Source organism: Camarhynchus parvulus, chromosome 4 (genome assembly GCF_901933205.1).
Source record: "Camarhynchus parvulus chromosome 4, STF_HiC, whole genome shotgun sequence".
NCBI classification, from domain to species: domain Eukaryota; kingdom Metazoa; phylum Chordata; class Aves; order Passeriformes; family Thraupidae; genus Camarhynchus; species Camarhynchus parvulus.
Window position 1 is genome coordinate 53,513,455 of NC_044574.1, and position 23,288 is coordinate 53,536,742.

At 42.2% G+C, this 23,288-nt stretch overlaps 1 protein-coding gene across 4 annotated transcripts in view; it reads left to right on the forward strand.

Moving 5' to 3' along the window:
* Positions 1 to 6,755: 6,755 nt before the first annotated feature.
* The window catches only part of FAM13A (family with sequence similarity 13 member A), a 119,948-nt gene continuing 103,415 nt past the window's right edge, over positions 6,756 to 23,288 (forward strand). For 3 of the 4 annotated variants that reach the window (XM_030947276.1, XM_030947279.1, XM_030947280.1), the window contains exons 1-4: positions 6,760 to 6,843; positions 9,362 to 9,551; positions 12,208 to 12,417; positions 21,194 to 21,374. In XM_030947276.1, coding sequence (XP_030803136.1) covers positions 6,817 to 6,843; positions 9,362 to 9,551; positions 12,208 to 12,417; positions 21,194 to 21,374 — 608 coding nt within the window. In that variant the 5' untranslated portion in view covers positions 6,760 to 6,816. Of the gene's footprint in view, positions 6,844 to 9,361; positions 9,552 to 12,207; positions 12,418 to 21,193; positions 21,375 to 23,288 lie in introns of all 4 variants that reach the window. The other variant, XM_030947278.1, reaches the window with a different exon arrangement.

Below are 23,288 nucleotides of genomic sequence, written 5' to 3' on the forward strand. Positions count from 1 at the left end.
AAAAAGTGCTATTACATCTGTAATGCAGAGAGTTGCTGAAGAGCAAAGTATCTTAGTATCTTGACTGCTCTGAGCAGCTGGCCCCAACTGTCTTGTGTTGCTTTTGCTGCCAGCCATGCCCTGGGCAGGCAGCAGTGGGGACACAGCTGCCAGCTCTTCCTGAAACAGGCTGCAAGACTAGGCTCATAAACATAAAAAATTATATTTCAGGGAAAAAAAAAAGAAAAACTGGGCTGTCATGTGTAGCTGGTTACTGAAAGATGAAGCTTTTCTGATGTGCAATACCAAAGAGATTTCCTTTACCAAAATATGACAGCAAAAAATCACCCATTTATTGTCCTCCTGTTTTTATTACTCTTACCTCATTTATTTCCCTGGGGAATGCTGGAAATTCTTCCCTGCTTTCTGACAGTTGCCTGGAGTGACTGGAACTCTACAAACAGAAGCATCCCAAACACAGGGGGCTGTATTGCAACATTTTCACAAAGTCAAGCCCAGATTCTCTTTACAGTTGACTTAAGCCTAAATCTTCATTTCTGGCTAAGGTTGCCTCATTACTGTCTGTTAGCTGAGCTCACACAACATTGCCCCATACACAGCCAGATCCTAGTGGGGCCTCAATCCATCTAAATCAGGGTTCCTGGACTGCACTAGGCACAGAGGTGTAGCCAGACACAGAGGCTGGATGATGTTGGTTTTCTAGGCCAGAAAACAGAGACTGAAAATTTTGAGGGTTTTTGAATAGTGTAGACATTCCATTAATATTCCCAGATGGGTGTCTGAACAGCAGCACAGGCTGCCACACTCATCTTTTCCCATGGAGATCCCACATACCTGTGAGCATGCTGCAGTCCTGCCAGCTGCTGCCTGGATCTGCCTGGTTTTAAAAACGTGTGTAGGTTTCACCATGCATAATTTTTAGGATAGTGCAGCTCACTGTAGGATAGGGCAGAAATGGTGTTCTCTCTTCTTTTACATCTATCGTTCTTTAATTGCTAAGGTTGGCTCACAACCTAGGTAGGGGCTGAGATGGGCAGAGAAAGAGTGAATAAAACATTTCTTATCTGCTTGTAAAGCTCATCATTATTCTCACAGGGTTTTTAGGGAAGTCTTACTATTCTGCTGTAGGTTTGTTACAATTTCTGGCACTCTGATCTTCCCATGACTTGTTGGCTTGTTGCTGTTGTTGATGGGGTTTTTTTTATTGTTGTTGGTTTTGTTTGGTTTTTTTATTGTTTTTTACTTACAGACCTGACCTAAAACTTACTAGCAGTCCATGAAATTAGTGGAATTAAGTTCAGGTTTCCCCAGCTAAAACAGGACTGAGTAGAGGATACTGTTCCTAAAGTATGGCAAGCAGTGCTGGGGAGGAAAAACTGGCTGGCACAGTGCTGGGGAGGAAAAACTTTCTACACCAGGAGAAAGTCTTCTGAATGCAGTTGGGCTGACATTTTGGTGTGTGGGGTGGTGTTGGTTTGGGGTGGGGTTTTTGGGGGGTTTGTAAATTGGTTGGGGTTGGGGTTTTTCTGTTTGTTTGGGGTTTGTTTGTTTGTTTTGGTTGGTTAGTTTTTGTTTTGTTGGTTTTGTTTTGTGTTGTTTTGGGTTTTTGTACCAGAACAGGATTTTCCTTTTATTGATGAGGCAGGGGTATTGATGAGGTGTGAGATTAGAAATGGTGTGGCAGCAATTACGGAGCCAAGGACATTCCCTATGCATTCCCTGCTGCCTGGCTGGCTGTGAAACCGCAGGTTACCCTCGGCCACGGTGAAATTTTCCTTTTGCTCCTTGCGCCCTTCTGCCACAAGATGGGGATGCAAGCCCGAGTCTAGGCCACGTATGAACACGATTCTTCTCCCGCAGGAATGAACCTCCATGATCCTTGCCCGCTCAGGGACCTCCTTTTGTTGCTATAATTTAGAACCTGCAAACTCGCAAGAGATATTAATTCTTAAATAATTTTATATTATTGAAGGATGCTGGGATCTGGGAAAAAACCTCTTTCTTATTTTTGCTGAAATTAAAACACCTCTATGATGCAGTTAGCCATAAACAGTTTGAACTCCTTGCAAATCCATGTCAAATTTTAAATCATTACAGCAACAGTAAGAGGCAAACCTCTCTCTAAAAATACCTGTGTGTCACTAAGTAGAGATTAGTGAGCTAATGATTAGTCAGGTAATGGCTGGCTATTGATTAAGACATTTAAATATTCTATAAGCTGCTTTATTTTCTGTTCTCAACTTCAAGAGTCATCAAATATCTACAAATATTCTGTCCCAAGTGGCCAAGGGAAGAAATCCAGGCTAAAATGTGGCCAGGGAAGGCCCTGCAGATCTGCAGGTCTGATGTTGAGCTGGCTGGCAGTGGTGGCAGCTTGGCTGAAATGATTAACAGGCTTCATTTCGTAACATAACAATGGGCAGCCCCTGAAAGGTTTTGGTAGAAAATATGATGTCACATACATATCTCTTATCTGTATGTTGGTGTAGGAAGCCTCCCATTCCTTCCAAGCTAAAGGCATGTTCAGCATACTCAGCCCTTCACTTAGCCAGCATTTATTCAGTCTTGCACACATAAAGGGAGGATAAAAGGGACCTGAGCCCATAAAATCCCATTTTTCATCATCCATGTTATGAGGTGATATATCCTTTCATCACTAACTTGGGACCACTGATATCTTTTTGAATAGCTCTAATCACTCCCCCCCAACACTATTTCAAAATGTAGGTACAGTACGTTTTTATTGTTTACCTGCAATAAAAAGTAATTTATTTATAAATCCTCTTTTCCTATTTATCACCACTGACTCCTTGTGCAGTACTGTTTGTGATGACTCATGATTCAGAGTATTTGACATTCAGAGAAGTCACTTCTGAATGAGTGCCTCTAACAAATACTGCCTTTTCAAAAGAAAATTTTGTATAAAGTGGGATGTCATAAATAACAAGATAATACTGAGCAGCAGAACAATGTCGTTCAGGCTTGACAAAATTGCAAATTGTGTTTCAAGAACAACAATTTGTTTTCTTACTTTAGAATTATAACTGTTGAATCAGATTTCTCCTTCTTCTTCATCTTCCCCTGCCTTGAAGGGCAAAGGTGATGTGATGACATAAGAAATTCAACCTGCCATTTCTGTAGGGTTTATTCTGAAAGAGAGTCACACAATAAATCCCTGCCCCATCTTTCAGTAACAGAGCTCTAAAAAAGGCTGGGTTTAATTTTCTGTCCTACCTAGTGGAATTTGGTGTTTTTTTTCATTTGGACTACACAATGAAGGGGAAATGCAATTGTTTCTAGTCCCTTTCATTTTCTGGTTTTCATGCAGAAGTGCAAGGTAGCCATGCATTTGCCCACAAAAGCAAAACCACCACCACCCCTTATTAATACTAGTTTTAGATATTTTAAATGCTTAATTCATTTACAAGAACAACATCCTGGGGAAAGTCATCCTCATTTTGATTCCAAAACCTTTGCACAGATGTCTTGATTGAAGTGAATTACATGCTTTTGATTGCATGCCCTTTTTCCTTTTTTTCTCTAAGATGTCTTCTTACTGCTTTTTGGATGAGAAGTATTTAGTTACTCAATGACAGACTAATCTCTCAGCCAGATCATAGAATGTCCTGGGTTGGAAGAGACCTCAAGCATCAAATAGTTTCAACACCCCTGCCATGGGCAGTGACACCTTTCACGGACCAGATTGCTCAGAGCTCCATCCAACCTGGTCTCAAACACTTGCAGGAATACAGCATCCACAACTTCTCTGAGCAACCTGTTTCAGCACCTCAACACCCTCACAGTAAAGAGTTCTTCCTAATATCTCATCTAAACCTACTCTCATGTGTTGGTCTGGCAATTTCCAGCTGCTTCTGGATTATTATTTTGCTTCTTGCTGTCACCTGTAGCTGCCAAGTCTTACTCACTAGAGTATGACCTATGTTTAGTTGGGCTGACGTTCCCATGACTGCCCTGGAAGGTTATAGCAAGTATCCTGCAAATGGCTACTTGGGCTAGCCAGGAGGGAACAGAGTACTGGTCAAGGATGCTAGAGGTGGCAGCAATCATTTATTTCACAGCAGCCTGTTTTTATGTGGGCTCTTATGAAATGGGTGTTGAATTCTGCTGTCACCGTGGAAATGATGAATAATAATCAGGTTAAAGCAGCATATTGCATCATTCACAGCAGAGGTGTGAGGCAGTTCCTTTGAACTCCCAACACTACCTCAGCTTCAGTTCTTTCCCTCTGGGAATGTTGTTTCAACATCTGAGGTTAAATGCCTTATTTGTAAACAAGTGGAAGGGAAGAAAAAATTGTTTTCCTTTTTTGATTCATTGCATGATTAGCCTTTTCTTTGCAATGCTTTTACATTAGCATTTAGCAGTTATGCAGAAGTAGAGAGAAGATGATGAAGGGGTGCATTTCAGCTAGTGAATTTATTCTGTTGTCTGTCCTGAAAAGACAGGCATGTTAAAAAGTCATTGAGCTACTCTTACACAAATATAATAGTTGAGAACTACTGGAAACAACTGTGTGACCCAAGGTAGGTGGGCATGATTATGATAAAAGCCAGCTATACACAATTTGTGGGTCTCACTGACTTTTCACCAGTCTTTCACGATGCATTTGCTCTGATTTGAGCTCTCATGGATCTAGACTTATTCTATTATAAGTTGCATAAATATTCATCCTGCAGTTGTTCCGTCCATGCAGTGTTACATTCCTCAAGAGTAGAAAAGGGAAGAGACAGTTGTTTGATGCAACATCTTAGCCAGAAAACATGAAATAGCATATATATGAGGTATACAGAGGTGTGGTTTTGTTGTTGGGTTTGGGGCATTTTCTGCTTCTCCATGAGAGGCACGACTGCTTCTGATTTTTTTGTTTTCTAAAGATTTTGTGAACTTTTTGCAGGAAAATAGTGAAGGTTTCCTGAGTAACATGCAATCTAGTGTCAAATAACACAGCATCTTGGCTGATTTCTGCGGCATCAGAAATCTTCTGTGGGAAGAGTAGAAGGTACAGGAAGGAATCCATTTACTTCTAGGCTGGGGTTAAGAAAAGTTCTGGTAAATCTTTCTCTGCCCTGCACAGGGGTTGCTGGCCCTGTGTAAAATCAGGAGGGGACAAAGGCAACTGTAGAAGTTTCAGTCTGGGTTTGACTCTTCTGCCACACAAGAAACAAGTAGGCTGGCCTTCAACTCTCTCAAGACTTTATCAATACAGAGAAAAGTTACCAGCCTGTCATAGCCCCAGGTACTCTAAAGGCTTGACAGAAAGTGTGATTTTCTAGGCTCTTATAAACAGAAGCTACAGCTTGATTTCTGGTCTTGCTTTTATAGAATGAACATGTACCTGCTACCTCTTAACATGCATTTATGAAAGTCTTAATGCCATAGCTGCTGTTCACTGCTGTGGGTTCATGTTTGAACTCTTCACCCCCCACTGCAGTCTCCAAGGAGCTGCAGATTCTCATCATTCCCTCTCTGGATTACAGTTTGAAGCATGTAATTGGTTTTCCCGGTGAGGCTGCAATTAGGACTAAGAAGAAAAGGGCTGTGTGTGATTCATGTGAAAAGTAAGTTAGAGTCTTACAGTAAAGAGGGGAATAGAGAAGGGAGGATGTTACATCAATTCACTGAGTCCTAAAGTGAAATTAAAACATCAATGCTAATTAACTTTCGTAAACTGACCAACTGGGAAAGTTGTAATTTCGGGTTAGAGTGGCTCAGAGAGGGAAACAGAAACCGAACATGAAAGAGATTGCTCTTCTTCCTTGCCTTTTCTCTACTTGGCTAGACTTCCTTTTGTGCCTGTGCCAGAGTCAAGGATTTCTGAGAGGCGATTTCCAAAGACCTTCCCTCCTACCCTGATGCTCAGGCCCTGCTGAGTGGTGCTTACATCTGAGCGGATATAGAAATAAGCACGTGTGTTGTGCTTTTCTCCCACAAAAAAAAACAAAAAAAAAAAACAAAAAAAAAAACAAAAACAAAACAAAAAAAAAAAAAAAAAACAAAACAAAAAAACCAAAAACCTCAAACGCCCGCTACCCCCAGTTCTGGTTTGAAGCGTAATTTGAATTTCTAGGACAAACACTGCTCCCGGGCGGCAGTGGCCGGGAGAAGGGCACTGGGGGAAGCACAGTTCCTCTCCCCGCCGCTGCCATGCCGTGAGGCTGGCAGTCACTGACTGCGTGGGGTGTCCTCCCCTCCACTCTTCGCTTTAAACTTTCCCCGTTTCACCAACATATCCCTAGATGGAAAACCGTAACGGGGGGCAATGCTTGGGCTGCTTCACACTTTCCAGACTCGGGCCAAGTGTTGCACCGCATCCTGCCCTGCGTGGCCGTGGCACAGAGGGGTTTGCTCGGCCCGGCTGCCCGGCTCCGCTCGCCCTTCGGGCGGGCGCGGTTGCGGTTCCCCCGCACCCCGCTAACGTTACCGGGCTCAGCGGCTTCGCGGCGACACTTCCAGCGGCTCTGCCCGAGCCCAGGCTCGCACACGAGCGGAGCGGCTCTGCTCCCCGCCAGGTCCCGGCTGCCCGGCCCGGGGCCTCGGTGATGCCCGGGGGCCTCCCGGTGCGGCCGCGGGGCCCGCGCTCCGACCGCCACGACCCGGGGAAGCTCTGGGAGACAGACTCGCCCCCGTCGAGCCCTCTCGGCCGCTCCGGCGGGAGGCGGGGGCCCGGCTGCTCTTCCCCCGCGGCCCGCGGGGCGGGCCGGGCCGGCGGGCGGCACCTCGGGGCCGGGGGCTCCCGCCGGCAGGCGCCCGCCGAGAGCACCGAGGGCGGGCGGCCGGGGCGGAGCGGCAGCCGGCATGGGGGCCGGGGCGCTGGCCGTACGCGTGAGTAGGGGCTGGCGGCGGCACGGGCACGGGAGCGGCTGCATGGCGGCTGGATCAGCCTCCTCCTCCTCCTCCTCCTCCCGCCCTCGCCGGGGTCCCTCGCGGGGCCGGGGCAAGGGAGGCCGGGCCGGGCCCGGCGCCTTCTTTTCGTCCTGAGCGCTCTCCATCTCTGGTCTCCTCTCTTCTTTCTCTTTCTGCTTCCCCCCGCTCGGCAGCGGCCGCTCGTTTGGGAAAAGCAAAGATTCGTAAAAGATGATTCCAGGCGCTTTTCTTTTAGTTCCCCCTCCTCCCTTCCCTCCTCTTTTTTTTTAAACCCAGAGAACAACTGCGCTGCGGCGTTCCCTGCGTTAAAGTTGTTGGATGAGCTGCTGTAAAAGTGCGTCCCCGTGGCATATAAATAGCTTTTTTCCAAGTGTCTGGGCGGAACTTTTTGGCGGCATCGTGCAGAGATGATTAAGTTGCTTTCCCAGTCTGGGAAATCAGCAACAGTGGCATTAGTACTTGGACGCGTTTTCCGTGGGTAAAGTCAGATCTTCCATCTATAAGGCAGCATAACACTGAACTCTTTGTTTCAGAGCTGTTTTGAGGGGATGGCTTTGTTTTGATTTTGGTTAGATGTGTATTTTGGATAACCACATAATTTTTTGTTCTTAGTTAGCGCAGCCTCTTCAGATCATGAAGCAAGCTCAAAAATTTTCTCTTGTTACTATGGGCATGGCACATGTCTGTTGGTTCTCATGTGGATTTAAATAGCGACTTTCCCCAAGTAAATCCAACTCAGTGACTCAGGTTCTCAAATGTTGAAACAGGCTGGAAACCTGTAACTGAGCAACATTGTGAGGCTAATTGAAGGCCTTGATTGGAAAAGCTCCCTAAGCATCACAGCTGCTCAGAAACTGCTCAAAGGATTTTTGCTGTCCTCTGAATTTAACCTAGTCTATGTGATTTTTACCTTGTCATGTCTCTGCCTGGAATAAATATTGTTTATTATTCATTTAATCCTGAACGAGAACTTGTCTTTTTAAAAGAGATGTGGTATTTTAATGTGAGTCAAATTTTAGTTCAAACACTGGTGCATCTACTGTTCCTTTTAAATATTTATAAAGTGGTCACAATAATGCAATATTGTGGTTCTGTTTCACAAATAGTAAAACATACTTGTGATGTTTATATAAGCAGCATCCTTCGTAAATATCACAGGAGTGTTGTGTAGGACCTGGGACTGTAGAGCACACATATGCCTCAAATAACAGTTTAATGGGAAAAGCACAGCCAAGTGAGTGAACTGCCAGATCATTTTATATCTGAAAGGATAGTCATGCTTAATAGCAAGATAGCAGATGTTCATGCTGCTTACAGACTACAGTAAAAATATTGGGTCTCAAGTGAAGAGATTTTAAAAGCCTGTTTAAAATAAAATAAAATATGTATGCTGTAATAAAATCTGTCTTAACACAGTGAAGTGTCAAGACTTGGGCAAGAATCTGAGCAGTTTTTTATGTTACTATACAGTATTCTACATGTGTACAGTTTCTACTACCAATTTGTTAATGAAACACAGTAGGAATAAGTTTATTTTTAAGCACCATGCCAGAGGTGGGCTTCGTAAAGAGATTGAACTCTGTGGCATCAGTGGCTCCCCGTTCCTGCAGTGTGATTGCAGCTGTGGTGGGTGATGCTGCTGCTCTGCCTTGAACTGTCTTCCTAAATGTGCTGTCCTGTAGGCTGATTAAGATTTCTGCCTATTATCAATCCAATAAATTAATAATGTATTGTTTTGTTCCCCTGGGTTTTATTAACTATCCTCCCATGGATTCTTTGTCACTGCAACTGAAAACTTGTGAGAATGTTGTGCCTCCAGAAGAACCTATGGGATTAAGGGTTTGTTGTGCAGTGGGTTGGTTTTCCACCCCCCCTTGTTATGTGTGATTAGATTACATAGTCCCTTTCTAACCTTAAAACCTCAGTAATTAAATTTCAGACTTAGCAGGTACTAAACATAACAGAACATCTTTCATAAGGATCCATCTCACCTGACAGTGGCCAGAATGAATCCCTAGGAAACAATATTTGGAAGAAGAGTGTAGTGAACCTTCTTCAGAGTACTGCCTTGACAGGCATCCTGGAGCCAAGCTAAGCTATTGGTGGTGTATTGGGACTGTTTGTGTTTGTCCAGTTACTTTTGTGTCCCATGTGAGTTTCATGAGTTAACAACAGCAATCTCCTGCTTGCTTACTCCCAGTTCCTTGTTATTCTAGTAACAAGCTTGTCTGCAAAAGTCTTTCTCCCTTACTTACAGACTACCTACATTCTTGTTCCTCTTCTAGTGTTTTCTTCTGTTCATTTTTACTTTCCTACTTCACAGAGGTTTTTTCCCTGTGGATTAAAACAAAATGGGGTCAAACTCTTATGCTGAAGCATAAAAGCCAGTTTTGATGGATGTGCTTGTGTTGTGACCACACAGCCTTCTGCAGCAAATGTGATTAATGCCCATTTTTTCCCACTTTGCTCCTTTAAGCAAAGCAAATCGGCCGTGAGATTGAAGGAGGACATGAAAAAGATAGCTGTGTCTCCACTGAACAAGCAGAGGGACACAACCTGTCCAAAGGTGTTTGGTGTGAGTCTTCTGGAGCTCCAGCAGCAGGGACTGAGCAAAAATGGAATCCCAATAGTTGTGTGGAATATAGTGGAGTACCTCACCCAGCATGGTAAGATCAGTGGAGTCACATCTCCTTAGCAGCACTCTTTATGTAAGACTCTTCAAAGGGAAGAATGTGGGGTTTTTTGTGGCATGAACCACAGGCAAAGAATGTTACTGTATGTGGTTTGCTGCTTTTTTAATTTCTGCCTGGATGCTGAACTTACTTTTTAATATGTTTATAAAGGTGAACTACAGCATTAGGTAGCAGCACACTCATAAACAAGCTGTTCAGTTTATAAATGGAATGTATTCCATTTGTGAAGGTTTGTGTCATCTTCTAGTTGCAAAATATTTGTCTTTAACACTTTTTCTGTATAGAGATGGACACAGGCACACATACACATGGGCACACACACATCCCATCAGAGAATATTACTGGAAAGGAATACAAGTTCTTACAGGTTTTCAGATATATTCCAGTTATTATTAATCCCCTAAGGAAGTAGCTGTTCAGTTCTTAGCTTCTCTTTGCATTCATTTAGTGGGACTTTAGTTCCTGTTGTTGAAATACGTCTCCTTGCAGAAACCTAGAGCACCACTGGTGCACAGATGTCTTGTATGGCATTTGGTCAGCAATGGAAAAGGTTTTGTGGTGGTAATGTCATCTTCTAAGGAGCTGCATCTGGTTTTACCCTAAGGTTTTCTTTTAGCTATTCAATAATGATAATCCAGCTGTAGAGGCTTAGATTCTATGACTGTGTCTTGGTAGATCCTCAGAAGCTCATAGATGCAAACATGGCTTGAAAATTAGCTTGGATTAAGGTACAGTGCAAATTTAAAACATGATCCTACCTTTACACAGCAGCCTCTTCTTGATGCACTTCAACCTGCATGAAAGTGGCCTGCTAGGACACTGGAAGAGAAAGAATGGAAAAAGCTTTCCATCATTTAGGGTTTAATCAAAACCAGAAACTGAGAGACACTCTTGACTGCAAGTTGTGGGCTGTGTTCTGTGTTCCATAAAAAGATTGGAATCCCACACGACTGTGTCCCAAATATGGACTAAACAAGCCAAGTTTTCTACTCTGAAGGAAGATTAGCTGGGCTTCTGAATGCCAAGTTGATTATCTGGCCCCAATAAAGATAAAGGCCATTCTTTTTCTCCAAAATGCAAGCAAGATCTCAAAGATACCCTCTCATATGGAAAGTTGTTGAAATGGGTGTCCTGTGTCTGTGTTAGGTTTGTTTTGTGAATTAATGGCAAAGTTAACTGTGAAGGCATTTTTAACAAAGGCCCAGACACCCAGGCTGAGCTGACTGTTGGGCAGCTACATCCTTAAACTAAGTATGCATTAAGCTGCCTATTTCCAAATTTATAGATGAAACCAAATTTCCAAATGTGCTGTATTTAGTAGTTTCTAGTTACTGTTTTCAGGATGTTCTAGCCTCTCTTTATTTCCATAAAAGAGTGGGAGAGGGGGAAGTTTGATCTGTGTGTGGGCTGTGGCCTTTGCTCACCTAGTGCTGCAAAACCGAAAATCTTTATTGAGATGAGGTGTTTTCTGCCCTCGAGATGGCAGCACAGCATGTCACAGGAGAATGCATTTTGTTGTGAATGCAGGAATACAAACTCTGCCAGCAGTATCTCATATTAGTCAACTAAAATGTTTTGAGTGCTTGTCCATTTTTTCCTTTTACTAGAGCAGTTTGTCTTCTAGTCCAATAAAAAAGAGATTATTTTTCTCTACAAACTCTGTTGCCTCAGAATTGATTTCCTGGACTGGAAGCATTCTGTCAGGTTGCAGTACCTTGATGTCTAGTCTGAACTGATGAAAACAATACATATTCAGTCATCTTAGTGTTATGCTTCTGAGAAAGAACAAACAAGTCTATAGACACAGTATTAGAAAGGCAGAATTTTTTCAGGGAAAGTGTTCTAGAGAAAAAATAATTTACAGAGGTCAGTTTTAGGGTCTTCACAGAAGACTTTGAATCTTAACAAATGCCTAAAAAGTGCTGTGCAATTTAGTATGGTTAGTCTGACTTCCTCTGTTGAAGCCTCCTTTTTTGTACATCTCCTTTACTGGGTGTGGGGTGTCTGGCCTGTAGTGATTGATACCATTTCTTCTTCATTGTGAAATACTTTGGGCTTTGTGCTGTCCATGATACGTTATTTGCTTATTGAGATTTCCTACTACCATAAGGTTGCAGAACTCACTATGGAGTTACTGCTGCACTCGGCACATACTGAGTTGTTTTTGCCTCATGATGGTCACAGGTGAGCACCTGTCACCCTGGAACATGAAGCTGGAAGTAATCCAAATGTGTGTGTATGGCAGAAAACGAAACTTGCAAAAAATGAAACAGCTGAAGGGTTTTGTAGAGTCCTTTGTAGGGTCTTTTTCTGTTGAAATATACCAGTGGAAAAATGTCTGTCTCAGTTGATTTCTCATGGTGTGAGACAACTCAGTGGCATTGAAGTATTGTGAGTTCTCAAGAGAGTATCCCAGGCCTCAAGATCTTGTCACTAGTATTTGTTATTTATCATAATCTAACTGCCTGACTAGAGGGGGTTTCTGGGGACAGTCGTATTTTTTAAAATATATTGTGATGCATTAATTGTCCTCATTTGTATTACTACATATGTGTTATTCAAGCAAGAATATCTGTTCCATCATGTCACTGGGATGTGGTGGTTGAGCTCAATCTTTATATAATTACAGGTATGACACAGGAAGGTCTCTTCAGAGTGAATGGCAGCATGAAGATGGTGGAGCAGCTGCGTCTGCAGTACGAGCGTGGGGAGGAGGTGGAACTCGTTAAAGATGGTGATGTGTACTCAGCAGCCAGTCTGCTGAAACTGTTTCTGAGAGAGTTGCCAGATGGAATTATCACGTCTGCCTTACATCCCAGGTTCATTCAGCTTTACCAGGGTAAGTGAGAGGTAAAGTCTTCATCCTTCAATGCACTTTCTTTCTGGATATCTGGTTTCTTAGTTTACTTACTTTGTTCCTCATTTCCTTTGGCTTCAGCTCTTATCTGCTCCCAGATGGGCAATTCTGTTACAAGAGGCAGAAAAATGTTTCTCATGTATTTGGTAAAGTCTGGACTATTTATGATTTTCTAATCCAGTTATGTATCTGTAGAATAAAAAGTGAAATGATCAGCTGTTTCTTTTGGGTATGCTTGTAGAAAATGATTGCAGTCTCTTTAGGACATAGATTTACTTCTGTTTGCTAGGGTGGTTTCTGGCAGTTTCATTGTAATGGACACTGAAAAGTGAGAACTTCATCTGCTTGTCAGATTGGGCTAAAAGCATACAGTGCCAAAGTTTGTGCTTCTCACTAAGTAATGTGATTGTCCATCAAAAAAAAGAACCAGTTTGCAAGTAACAGCAGACCTTATGTTCTATTCCCTGTCATAGCACACAACCTGGAAGATTTCTTTTTTTCTTTTATTCACACGCCTTCATCCACCTTCAAGTGGTGGAACAAGCATAGGAAGACCACCACTTCTGCTGTGGGAAGTTGAGAAATCATTTTAAAGAGAGTTATGCAAGTTTCAATCTAATTCATCTGTATCTGACAATCTCTGGTGGTGGTAGGTGGAATAAGTGGTGGTTGGCCCTGCTCCCTGACCATGTGGGTCACTGACAGTTCGTCTCTCTTGCTGCAGGCAATCAGCACTTCTTTATGTTTTCCTAAGAAGCTGCAAGGTGAGTGGGTAAAGTTACTGGAGGCTGCAGAGGAGGAACATGCTCTCTAACATGCATCCCTTGTGGAAGAGGGTGTAAAGCTCTCACACACTTGTCTTGAGGTCTCACTTCCACTTTTCTTGCCTTCCTTGAAGAGGAGGTTTAGCCATTTCCAAGAGGAGTGAGAATAGTACCATGTGTTTTCTTTCTTCTTTTTGTTTTGTGGGCTATAGAAAGTGTTGATGGTGCGCTGGAGAAGAGCTTTGTGCTTTACCTTCAGTGCAGACATTTCAGCTGTAGGCTGTATGTGAACTGTAAAATACCTTCCCTATTTAGTAAAGCTGTCTGGGGCACAAGGATAGGGCTCAGGAAGTGTTGTGTAGGAAGGTGCTGTTGTTTTAGAAAGTCCCTTTTTTTTCTGGTCATTGCTGTGCTTTCTTTGGGGACTTTTAGATTTCACTAGGTCTGACTCATGAGCTGTATTTATGTTCTTTCTCATAAATCACAGCTTAAGTGTAAATTAATAATAAATAAGTAAGTCACGCCTTTGCTGTTCCATATGTCTGCCCCCACAAAGGTCATATTGGTGTATTGTACCAGGAGCTGCTGATGTCTTTTGTGGGCTGTTTGTGGTGTTTGTGGAAGGGTTAATGCGTTCTGTCTCCTACAGGAACGGCAAAATCCCCCCAATACTTTCTAGGGAAATGAGATGGATATCATTACTTAGCAGATTTACTCACCAAACTTTCTTTTTTCCAAATAAAGTTACTGGTGTAACCTATGAACCCAGATCTGCAAAAATCCATCCAACTGTGACATGTCTTCATAGCTAAGTTTGCCTGTATTTCACAATAAGATGAAGTTTAGTGCCATTAAAATTTTGATTAGGAATAAAAAGTCTTACTTGCCAACTGGCACTTTTCTGTTGTGGCAAGGGGAAGGCTTTTGTAAAGTTTGGAGAAAACTTGAAGGGTTTTTCACACCCCAGAAAATACAGCATAAATGAGTAGTTATGAAAGGCATTGATGATTTTCATGGTGTTCAGATAAGCTTAAGTAGTAGGTGGGCATTTGCTTGCAGTTAAATTATCAACCAGCTGTGTGGGATTGCAGGAGTTATCTGTTCACTTATCAAAGTATGTGCAAGGGTATTGCTTGCAAAATGGTACCAGGACAGTGCATGCCTGGGTGTTCGTTTTGTAAACTGTGAAGAGAGTAGGTCAAACTGTTTCTGAGTCAACAGGTTATTAAAAAATAACTTTGAATCTGGAGCCACTTTGCAACATGTCTACAGTGAAGGCAAATACAAGCTCTGTCACAACCTCTGTATTCCCTCCTATTGAAGTTTTGCATGGGAAATGTTTTTTTAGGATTACATTAGATTTTTTTTGGTGCATTTTTAGGGATTGTTATCAGCATTTTTTAAGCCAGCTGAGATCTTGGCCTAAGAAGAACACATAGTTACTTTACTTACTATAAAAATGGTTAGAGAGTGATTCCTCTAGTTAAAAATAGCTGAACTGAAAATTACAAATTTTACCTGCAGCTGTAACCATTTTCAATTACAGCTATCAAATTTGTTACCAAATGAAAGAGAAATAATCTGCCCTATTATGGAAGAGAGAAGCTGTCCTGTTAGTGTTCAGGAAGTCCATGCAGCTGATTTGGCATTGCTGTCTGCAGCCTGTGCAGTGTTGTGTGAAACAGAGCTCTGCATGCTGCCCTCAAATCCTACAGTGCTTTTGTTTAAATTAATATTCAGCGTAATGCCAAGGCTATGCATTTCCATAAAACATCATGCAGTGTATTGTGGTGTGTCCTGGCATTCTCTCTGTGTCCTTGGAGAAGGACAGTGGCAGTGGGAGATGGGAAGGGCTGGAGATGTGTGTTGCAAGCACAGGCCAGGGACATGCTGATAGTGACCTTGGTGTCGGCCGGTCTCCTCACAGTGCCCAACAAATAAAGGCTGCTCCTTACAGGGAGTTCTGAGGTGAAAAATCTCTATCACAATCTCTTGTGGCTGAGGCTTTACTACAGAGCAGAACTGTGTGAAATGGGCTGTACTTTGAGGAACCTCAGCCAGACATTAGCAGCTCCCATACAGCAATCCCTGCCTGAGCTTGTTTATTCCCTCTGGGTTTTCATTCCTTATCTTCTGTATCGTGATCACTGACTCGTAAGACATCCGTTCATACTAGGAACTGTACACCCAGCTCTTACCCCTTTCACAGGTCACTTGCTTTCATCAAGGCAAAGTGCGACTGTGCTGTACATTCTTTCTTGTTGTTGTTTCACTTCCTCCTCCAGTGGAGGTACAGTGAAATACAGGCTCTGTCTTCCTTTCTTACTCAGTCTAATCAGGTTTAATGCTATTTCATCACTCTGGCTTCTTGACATTGTTCATCCTATAGAATTTATATTTTTTTGGTGGGCAGGAGCAAGATGCGAGTTCTATTTCACATACCTCCTTCTGCTCACTGCCTGTGATGACTGGCATGGTTTTGTCTGGTGCCTGTGAACAGCCTTGCCTTTTTCAGGGAGAGGGATGGGAGGCAGTAGAAGGGAAGGAGCAGTTCCCTTCTGGATCAACAGGTCAGTTTACAGAACACTTAGTAGCCAGCAGCTGTTTGAGTTACATGGACAAGCAGAACCAAAAATACTTGTGTTGGGGGATTTTAGAGGTCAAATTTCAATCTGAACAATGACTGTGAAATTGAATAGATGAGAACTGACCTTTTAACCATTGTTATAGATGGGTCATGAGATGGTTGGCTCTCGCAGTTAAGGGATGAATATTATGTGTATGTTATGAGAAGCTTTATTGATGTTTTTGTGATTTGTTGTTTGGATGTCCTCTGTTTCCCCATAATCCCCTTTCCCCCCCTCCTTGTGTTGTTGCCACTGGTAGCTGGGACATGTGGAGGGAGGGTGGGTACCTGTGTCCCTTAGTATGACAACACCTGACCCCAATCAAGCTGCAAGAAAGCAATCTCCACCAGTGGACAGTGAAGAAGGGTTGATTTGCAGACTTTGGGAGGGGCTAGGGTTACCTTTTGCAACCCCAGGGATATAAAAGGTGGAGCAGCTGTTTTGTGGGTAAGCACATGGGAGCTTAGTCCCAGCACTGGGACTCCCAGCACTGTAATTTTTCCTTATTCAGTCCTTTGTTGTATTTCGTTAAGGTTTAATAAACCTTTGAAATTTTTAGAAGCGGGCATCGTTTCTAACACCATGGTAACTGCAGCAGTGCATGAAATCTGATTCATTAGATATCTGTGATTCTCCAGGCCCTTGTGACATGGTTTTAACCTTTTCCTTTGGCTCTTATGGTCATTTTAGTGTTATCAGAGCTGTTTCCAAGCTAGAGAAAGAACTTCTGTTTTCCATATGATGATGATGTTCGTTATGCAGTAAAAACTCTTGGAACTGGATTTTTATGCAGATGACACTCACCAGAGTTGCAAAAGAAGTGTGCTGTTCCTCCAGGATGTTGGAATGAAGGATAAATACAGCGCTGCAAAGTGCCATAATGATGGAGAGTGAGGTGTCTCAAGCTGGATTGTGATGACAGCCTTCTTATGAGCAGGGCTTACAACATTTCTGCTCCTGAAGGCAACAAGGCATGATTTTTTCCCCCTCTGGGGCAGGATCATGTCTGAAGGATAGTGTCTGAAGCAGATTATTTCTTGGCAGAGAGAGACTGGAGTCCCACTTCCCATAGATTGCAGAGGTGGAAAGAAATGCTTTCATTCCTCCCTCAGCCCAGTGGGAGGAATGAACCCAGTGCCCATGGTACTGCAATGCACAACCTGCTGCCTCTGTGCCAAAGATCAGCTTCCCAGGGCACATTGAGAACTGCTGACAGATGCAAGCTTTTCTGTCTACCCTCCACTCTGCTAGCATGCAAGGCAGCTGGGAGCTATGCAGTGGTAGCATGACACTGAGCAGTTGCCTTTCTTCCTCACCTCACAGCACAGATAATTGGCTCGGGCACTGTGGTAATGCGGCTTCAGTGCTTCCAGACTGGAGTTGTTTGGGCTCAGACCATTTGAGACTTGAGCAAAACAATTATGCACACCTGTTTGCATGAATTCCGTATATTTAGTGAAGTTCAGGCAGCATGAAGGAGTAACATGAACAGAGATGGATTGGGGAATTAAGTTGTGTATCTAGTATGTCAGAGACACTCAATATGTTCAGAAATAGCATGAACTATTGGAAAATATCTCCCTCTTGTTGTGAGCTGTGGGTGTATGCTGAAATGAAATGAGACTGAAAACACCCTCACGAATGTCTCTGTACCTCCTACACTGTTGTGACTCCTGATTCTAGTTAATTAACATTTTTGGAGATACTGCCTGTCCTTTTCACTTGTCCCCTTGACTCCTTCCTCAGTAATGAGTCCCTAGTTCAGCTTTGAGGTGCCAGCTGCCCTTGCTGGCTTCCTTGATCCTCTCTGTGTTTTGTGTCCTCAGGCTGCTGAGCCTAGACATGGCCTGAGGCTGCTGGTTTTATTCCCTTCCTCAGCCCAATCCACTGTATTTCATTCTTGGTTTCAAACCCTTGCTGACTGTACATCTAGCCAGGCTTCTCTTGCAGACCTTGGCTGAGGTGCTGTCTATTGCACATGGCTTTTGGAAGGCTCCCAAAATAAAAAATTGAATTAATTTGTCTGCCCTTGTGAGCGCCTTCCTCTTAGCCTTCATTCTTATTTTCTTCTCATCCTCTAGGCAAAGTAACTGGATATGCTGTGCTTGAAAATCATGAGTAGCATAAACCACTCTGGGGCTCTGACGTTTTTCTGATAGTCACACCAGTTCAGTAAACCTTAGTGACTGACTTTGGAACAAACTGGAAAGGAGGAGGAATGCTCCTAAGAATGGGTTGTTGTTATGACTCAAGACTGTTTTTGCTCTCTAGTAAGTTGAAAAGCTGTAATATTTGAAGAAATACATTAATTGATAGCAGTTGTAGACTTGTCCTGAAAACCGTACAAAGTGCATGGAATACTGTGTATGCATGGTACTGTCTAGATTCACCACGAATTATTAAAGCAATTTTTAAAAATAAAGCTGAAATCCATGAAATGTCATCAGCAGAAGAATCAAAAAATTAATTCTGATTTTTGGATTCTTTTGGAAGAAAAACTTGATTTCTTCCCTTGTCTTTTTACTGGAGAAGGAAGACAGAGAGCAAAGCCCTATTTTCTTTCTTAGATTTCACAAAGAAGAGGAATTTGATGGCTCAGTAAATGGGGTTTGCTGCCTTGTGTTACTCAGTGTCTCTACATCCTTCAATTAGGATAATTTCTCATCATCTTGTGATATGGTATCTGTGTCTGTTCTTGAAAGTATAGAAATGAACGAAGGTTGGCTGTGTCCAGCAATAACATTTTTGATGTTGATTCATACCCCAAAAACATCATGGTTAATGAACAGGGACATCCTACCCAGAAAATACCACTGAGGCCACAGGCCCAATAGCTTTGTTTGTTGTCAGAGTGCAAACCTGTGCTCGGAATGTTTTGTGGTGGTTATTAGCATCTTCCTGGTTTGGAAGGGATGGAAATTCCTCCAGCAAATGAAAAAGTACCCATCAGTGTAAAGTCTCAGTGGGAGACTCAGAGAGGCAATTAGTTATCAAGGGCATTCCCTAATTAGATGACAGGGTGATGGTGATGGAAGAGGTACATTTTTTCTGGGAGATGGCTTTGGCTTTCCTTATCATAACTGCAAGCAATTTGTAGTAGAAAACACTGTGCTAGTTGCTTTGTTATCTGAAGAAAAGTATGTTAGGAGTATGTTTTGGCTGCATGGAAATTAGTTGTGTTTTGTTTTAAGATTCATAAAAAGATAATTAGTAATCAAGTCAGAGACTGTACAGTCCACTTTGATAAGTGCAAATACAAATGCACTGAAATTCCGTGTTGTTATTCCATTTAATGCAGCCTTTCAGAAGCCTCCTGAATTTTGCTGCAATAATAGATCAGATTTCTTGCTGTTGCCAAGCTGATTGGTAGTAGCAAAGTCATGATGGTTTTTTCCACTCTGTAAGTCTAAAAAAGGTTGCGATAAGCAAGCAAATAAGATTTTTTTTCTCATCTGCTTCATGCATATTTGATATTTGACTTTTCTGAAGGAGCTAATTTCTTATCTGTAGAAGAAAAGGATGTAGTTAATCAGTTGGTTAAAATATTTGGTCCTGTAATTTGACTGGCATTTGGTCTGCTGTGATGAAAGAATTTATACTAAGTCTGTGGTACAAAAACAGACATATGAAAGTGAATTCACCATGCATATAAAACTTAAAAAGGCTTTCTTGCCATGTACAGTATTAGGCATGTCAGGAAAGGCAGGAATCCTAAGCTTGGAAGCAGATGAAGTCCCTCAAGTTTCAGCTGTATGAAGTGGCAAATAAATAATATTTATTTATATAAGATTTAAATATAAATGTATAAAAAACCTCATTTGTTTGCCAAAATTATTTGCAGGATAAATCCTGTTTATTAGCCACAGAAAATGTCTGATTGTAAAACAGAAATAATATTGCAGCTAAGCACTTTTCAAAGCACTCTCCTCCTGAAAGAGTGTTCAACCCAGCCCTGGAATAATTCTGGGAAATGAAAGGTAAAAACAAAGACAAGGCTTCTGAAGTCTTTATACATACATTAAACAGTGTTCAATGATTTTTTTGTTTTCCCTCCTTTTTTTCTCTCTAAAAAATGTGAAACAAATGTAAATTTTTTTTTTTCTTGCAACACAAGCCATGGGATATTTTCCTGCCAGTCTTCTTTGCATGCTGGTAGCAGGGCATACAGCAGAGCAGCACCAGCAGCCCATAAGGCTGATAAATAAGGAAAAAAAGTGCTAGAAATGCACAGATGGCCTCATGCTAATGGACACTGCTTATAATTAGATGGGTGTGGAAAAACCTTCAGGGCATGAGGTCTTCTGTCTGAAAATGATGTAGCAGAGTCCTTAGGGTTTTCATGCATGTGGGAAAGTTTCAGTAACATTTCACTTTTATGGAGAGGAGAAATTAATATTTTCAAGGACTAACACATCCTGTTTTGGTATAAAGGGAAAGCAATACTGACTTACTTTCAAAACTTTGCTTCTACTGACATGTAAATCCAAGATTTTGGGGGGTACAAATCACTCTTTGGAAGGTGTTTTTGGGACAGAGGAGGGGAGCAAAAAATTTTGCACATGAATTCAATCCCAGCAGCAGGACGCAATTAAGCAGAAGCTGTGTGTGAGGCCAAGCTTGTGTTCACCACCTGGGTCTGTATAAATACAGCATCTGTGAAGTTCATGCAATTTTTACTTAAATACTTGGATGTGACTCAGTTCAATATGGAAAGCTTTTATCCATACCTAAATTCTAGAAGATTGTTCAGTATAGCAAGGCTACTTTCTAGCATGAGGCCACCTTTTGACTCATTTAGGAGCGTGGCAATGCCCAGAACAGTCTGTTTCCCATAAGGAATACTCCTTCCTGAATATGTCGCAGAGTTGTCACCCACAGAAGGTATTGTAATGCTGTTATAACACTCTGCATTTCAGGAGATCCTTTGTTTTACCATTCTTGCTTTCTAATTTTTGAAGGTTTTCATGGGAATGGAAACTAATAGTATGAGAAGGGTTTGGGAAGTAGGGACGACATCCAGAAGGAGCATGGAATCTGAAGATCTGATAGAGAGGGAGTTAAAGCAGATTTAGCTGTGCCAGGTGGGGATAAACGTGCCCTAAAGCTCTTAGCTGGCTGTTAGTAACTGTTCAATCTGTTCAGGAAAAAGGTTATGGCATAAAGGTAAGAATGAAATAGTGCCCTTGGTGGCCAGGATGAGCCTCAGGACAAACATGCACATTCCCTGAGGAAAACTGAGGAGCTGTGTGTCTCTGAGCAGAAATAGGAGTGAATTTTAGCTTCCACTGCTTGCTCACCCATGTAATTAAGTTGGCAGCAATGAAGAAAACCATATATATATGTTTTTTCTTCTCTTCCTTTTCCCAGACTCTAGAAACGACATGCAGAAGGAAAGTTACTTGAAAGAACTCCTTAAAGAACTGCCTGAAGCTCATTACTCCTTGCTGAAGTACCTGTGCCAGTTCCTGGTAAAGGTTGCTGAACATCACATAGAGAACAGGATGAATCTTGGCAATCTTGCCACTGTATTTGGACCAAACTGCTTTCAGTAAGTTGGGCTTTTTACTATACCCTGTTTGCTGGCAGGTGGCCAGAAATGTAGATGTCAGAAATCTACTTTGTCAGGGTGATCAGATGGAGGCAGTGACAGGGACTCTGTGTTCAACTTGAGTGCTAAAGCTGTTTTTGAGCCAAATGGAAGTGGAGTTGCTCTCCCATTTCCTCTTGCTGTTTGCTGAACTGTTTATCAGTTTTGTGTGGCTGCTTTGGTAGCAGAGCAGAAGTGTAACAGTGAAAGGCCTTCAGACTGTGTCAGTGCAAGGTGGTGTGTTCTCATACAAGTTTCTTCCTTTGCTGTCAGTTAATATGAGTGCTTCTCTCCAGAAGGCTTTGACAAAGGATCTTTGGTGGGAAAGGACTCCAGTGCAGCACCCAGGTGCTATATAATTTCTAGAGATGCATACTGCATACTGTCTGCATGTTTGGCCTTGTGCTCTGGTGTCTGCCCTCAAATGCTGATGATTCTGGTCTCTCTGTCCTTCTAGTGTATTTAGAAACTGCTCTGGAGCTTGTGGGGCTCCGCTGGTCTCTTAAACCTCCATACTGGGGTCAATAGCTTTGCTGGGTTCTTTCACTAGGTGCAGTTCTGGGTGCTTGTGCTGAAGACGTATTTTAAGTGCTGGGGGAGCTTGCAGCAGTAGCCAGAACAGTTATTTCCAGGTGCAAGAACACTCCTGGGTGAGAAGGTTTCTGTTGAGTCACTGCAGTGATGCAGTGCAGCGTTAGCACCTTCACCTCTGCAATGAGCCCACTGGCTAGCATCCAAGGTCTTTGACATGGGAGACACCTAAGCATTTTAGTTCAGTCATCACTCTTGAAAGATGTGTGATATCACCAAGAAGAGACAAGTGAGTTCCTTGTATCAATGTTGCATTTGTATTGATTTTTGTAAAATATCACTCTGGATTCTTAGACAACTGAGTTGTCTAGTAAAACTTAGTTTTGTTGAGCAATTAATTTAATCTTTCCCCCTGAGTTTCCTCTTGGAAAGACGTAGATTTCTTTAAAGAGTGAAAACAGAAATTAGGTTCCTGTATTATGTTGAGACAATTCCTTGTACCTAGACTAGATGTTGCCTGCTGTCTTTTTAAGGAGCATATCTTTTTCCATTGATTAGGGAGAGAACATGGAGGAATGAGACACTTAAACTAAAGCTTGTCCTAGTGACTATATGGCTGCCTTATACTAAGATGTTGCTGGTGGACGATGAAGGTGAATTTCAGGATTAAAGCATTTGCTGTGTTAGTACAAAAAGATAAAGTATATTTAAAAAATAATTGTTTTGCTCTCAGAAACAAAAAATGCTCAAAAGACAGTAGTATGCATGGGAATGCATGAATATGAGAATTACTGGAAGCACAATACTGTGAATTTCTGACAAGGAAAAGCAAACCAATTTTTTAAACTTGCATTCATATGGGTGGTTTGGGAATTCCTGTCTAAATGTATTAGCAGAGTTCAGAACAAACAAAGTAATTAGAAGAATTTGAGTTCAATGGCTAAATCTCCATGACTCAAGCTCCCAAGTGGCTATTAGAATAATTTTTAGTTTACTCATCACTTCTTTCAGGAGAGTTCAAAAATTAGCTGTGCATATTTTTTGGTGTAGAATGCAGAGAATTGCAGTTCAGATTTGCAACTGGTGTTCCTAATATTAAACCAAATTGCATGTGTTTGAAGCTCTACAATTGTTGCCACAACTGATCTCTGCTCCTAAGACAGCAAGGAAAAGACAGAAGCGTTTTTGTAAGGTACAGAGATGGAAACACCTCATTGCATTGCAGAAGACTGAGGAAGGTAGAGATCACTGGGGTGAAAAACCAAATGCTTGTGAGTCTGGATGTGAGCATAACCAGTCCAGCAGATGTGATACCTTGAAATAAATGCTCATGTGGCAAAACAG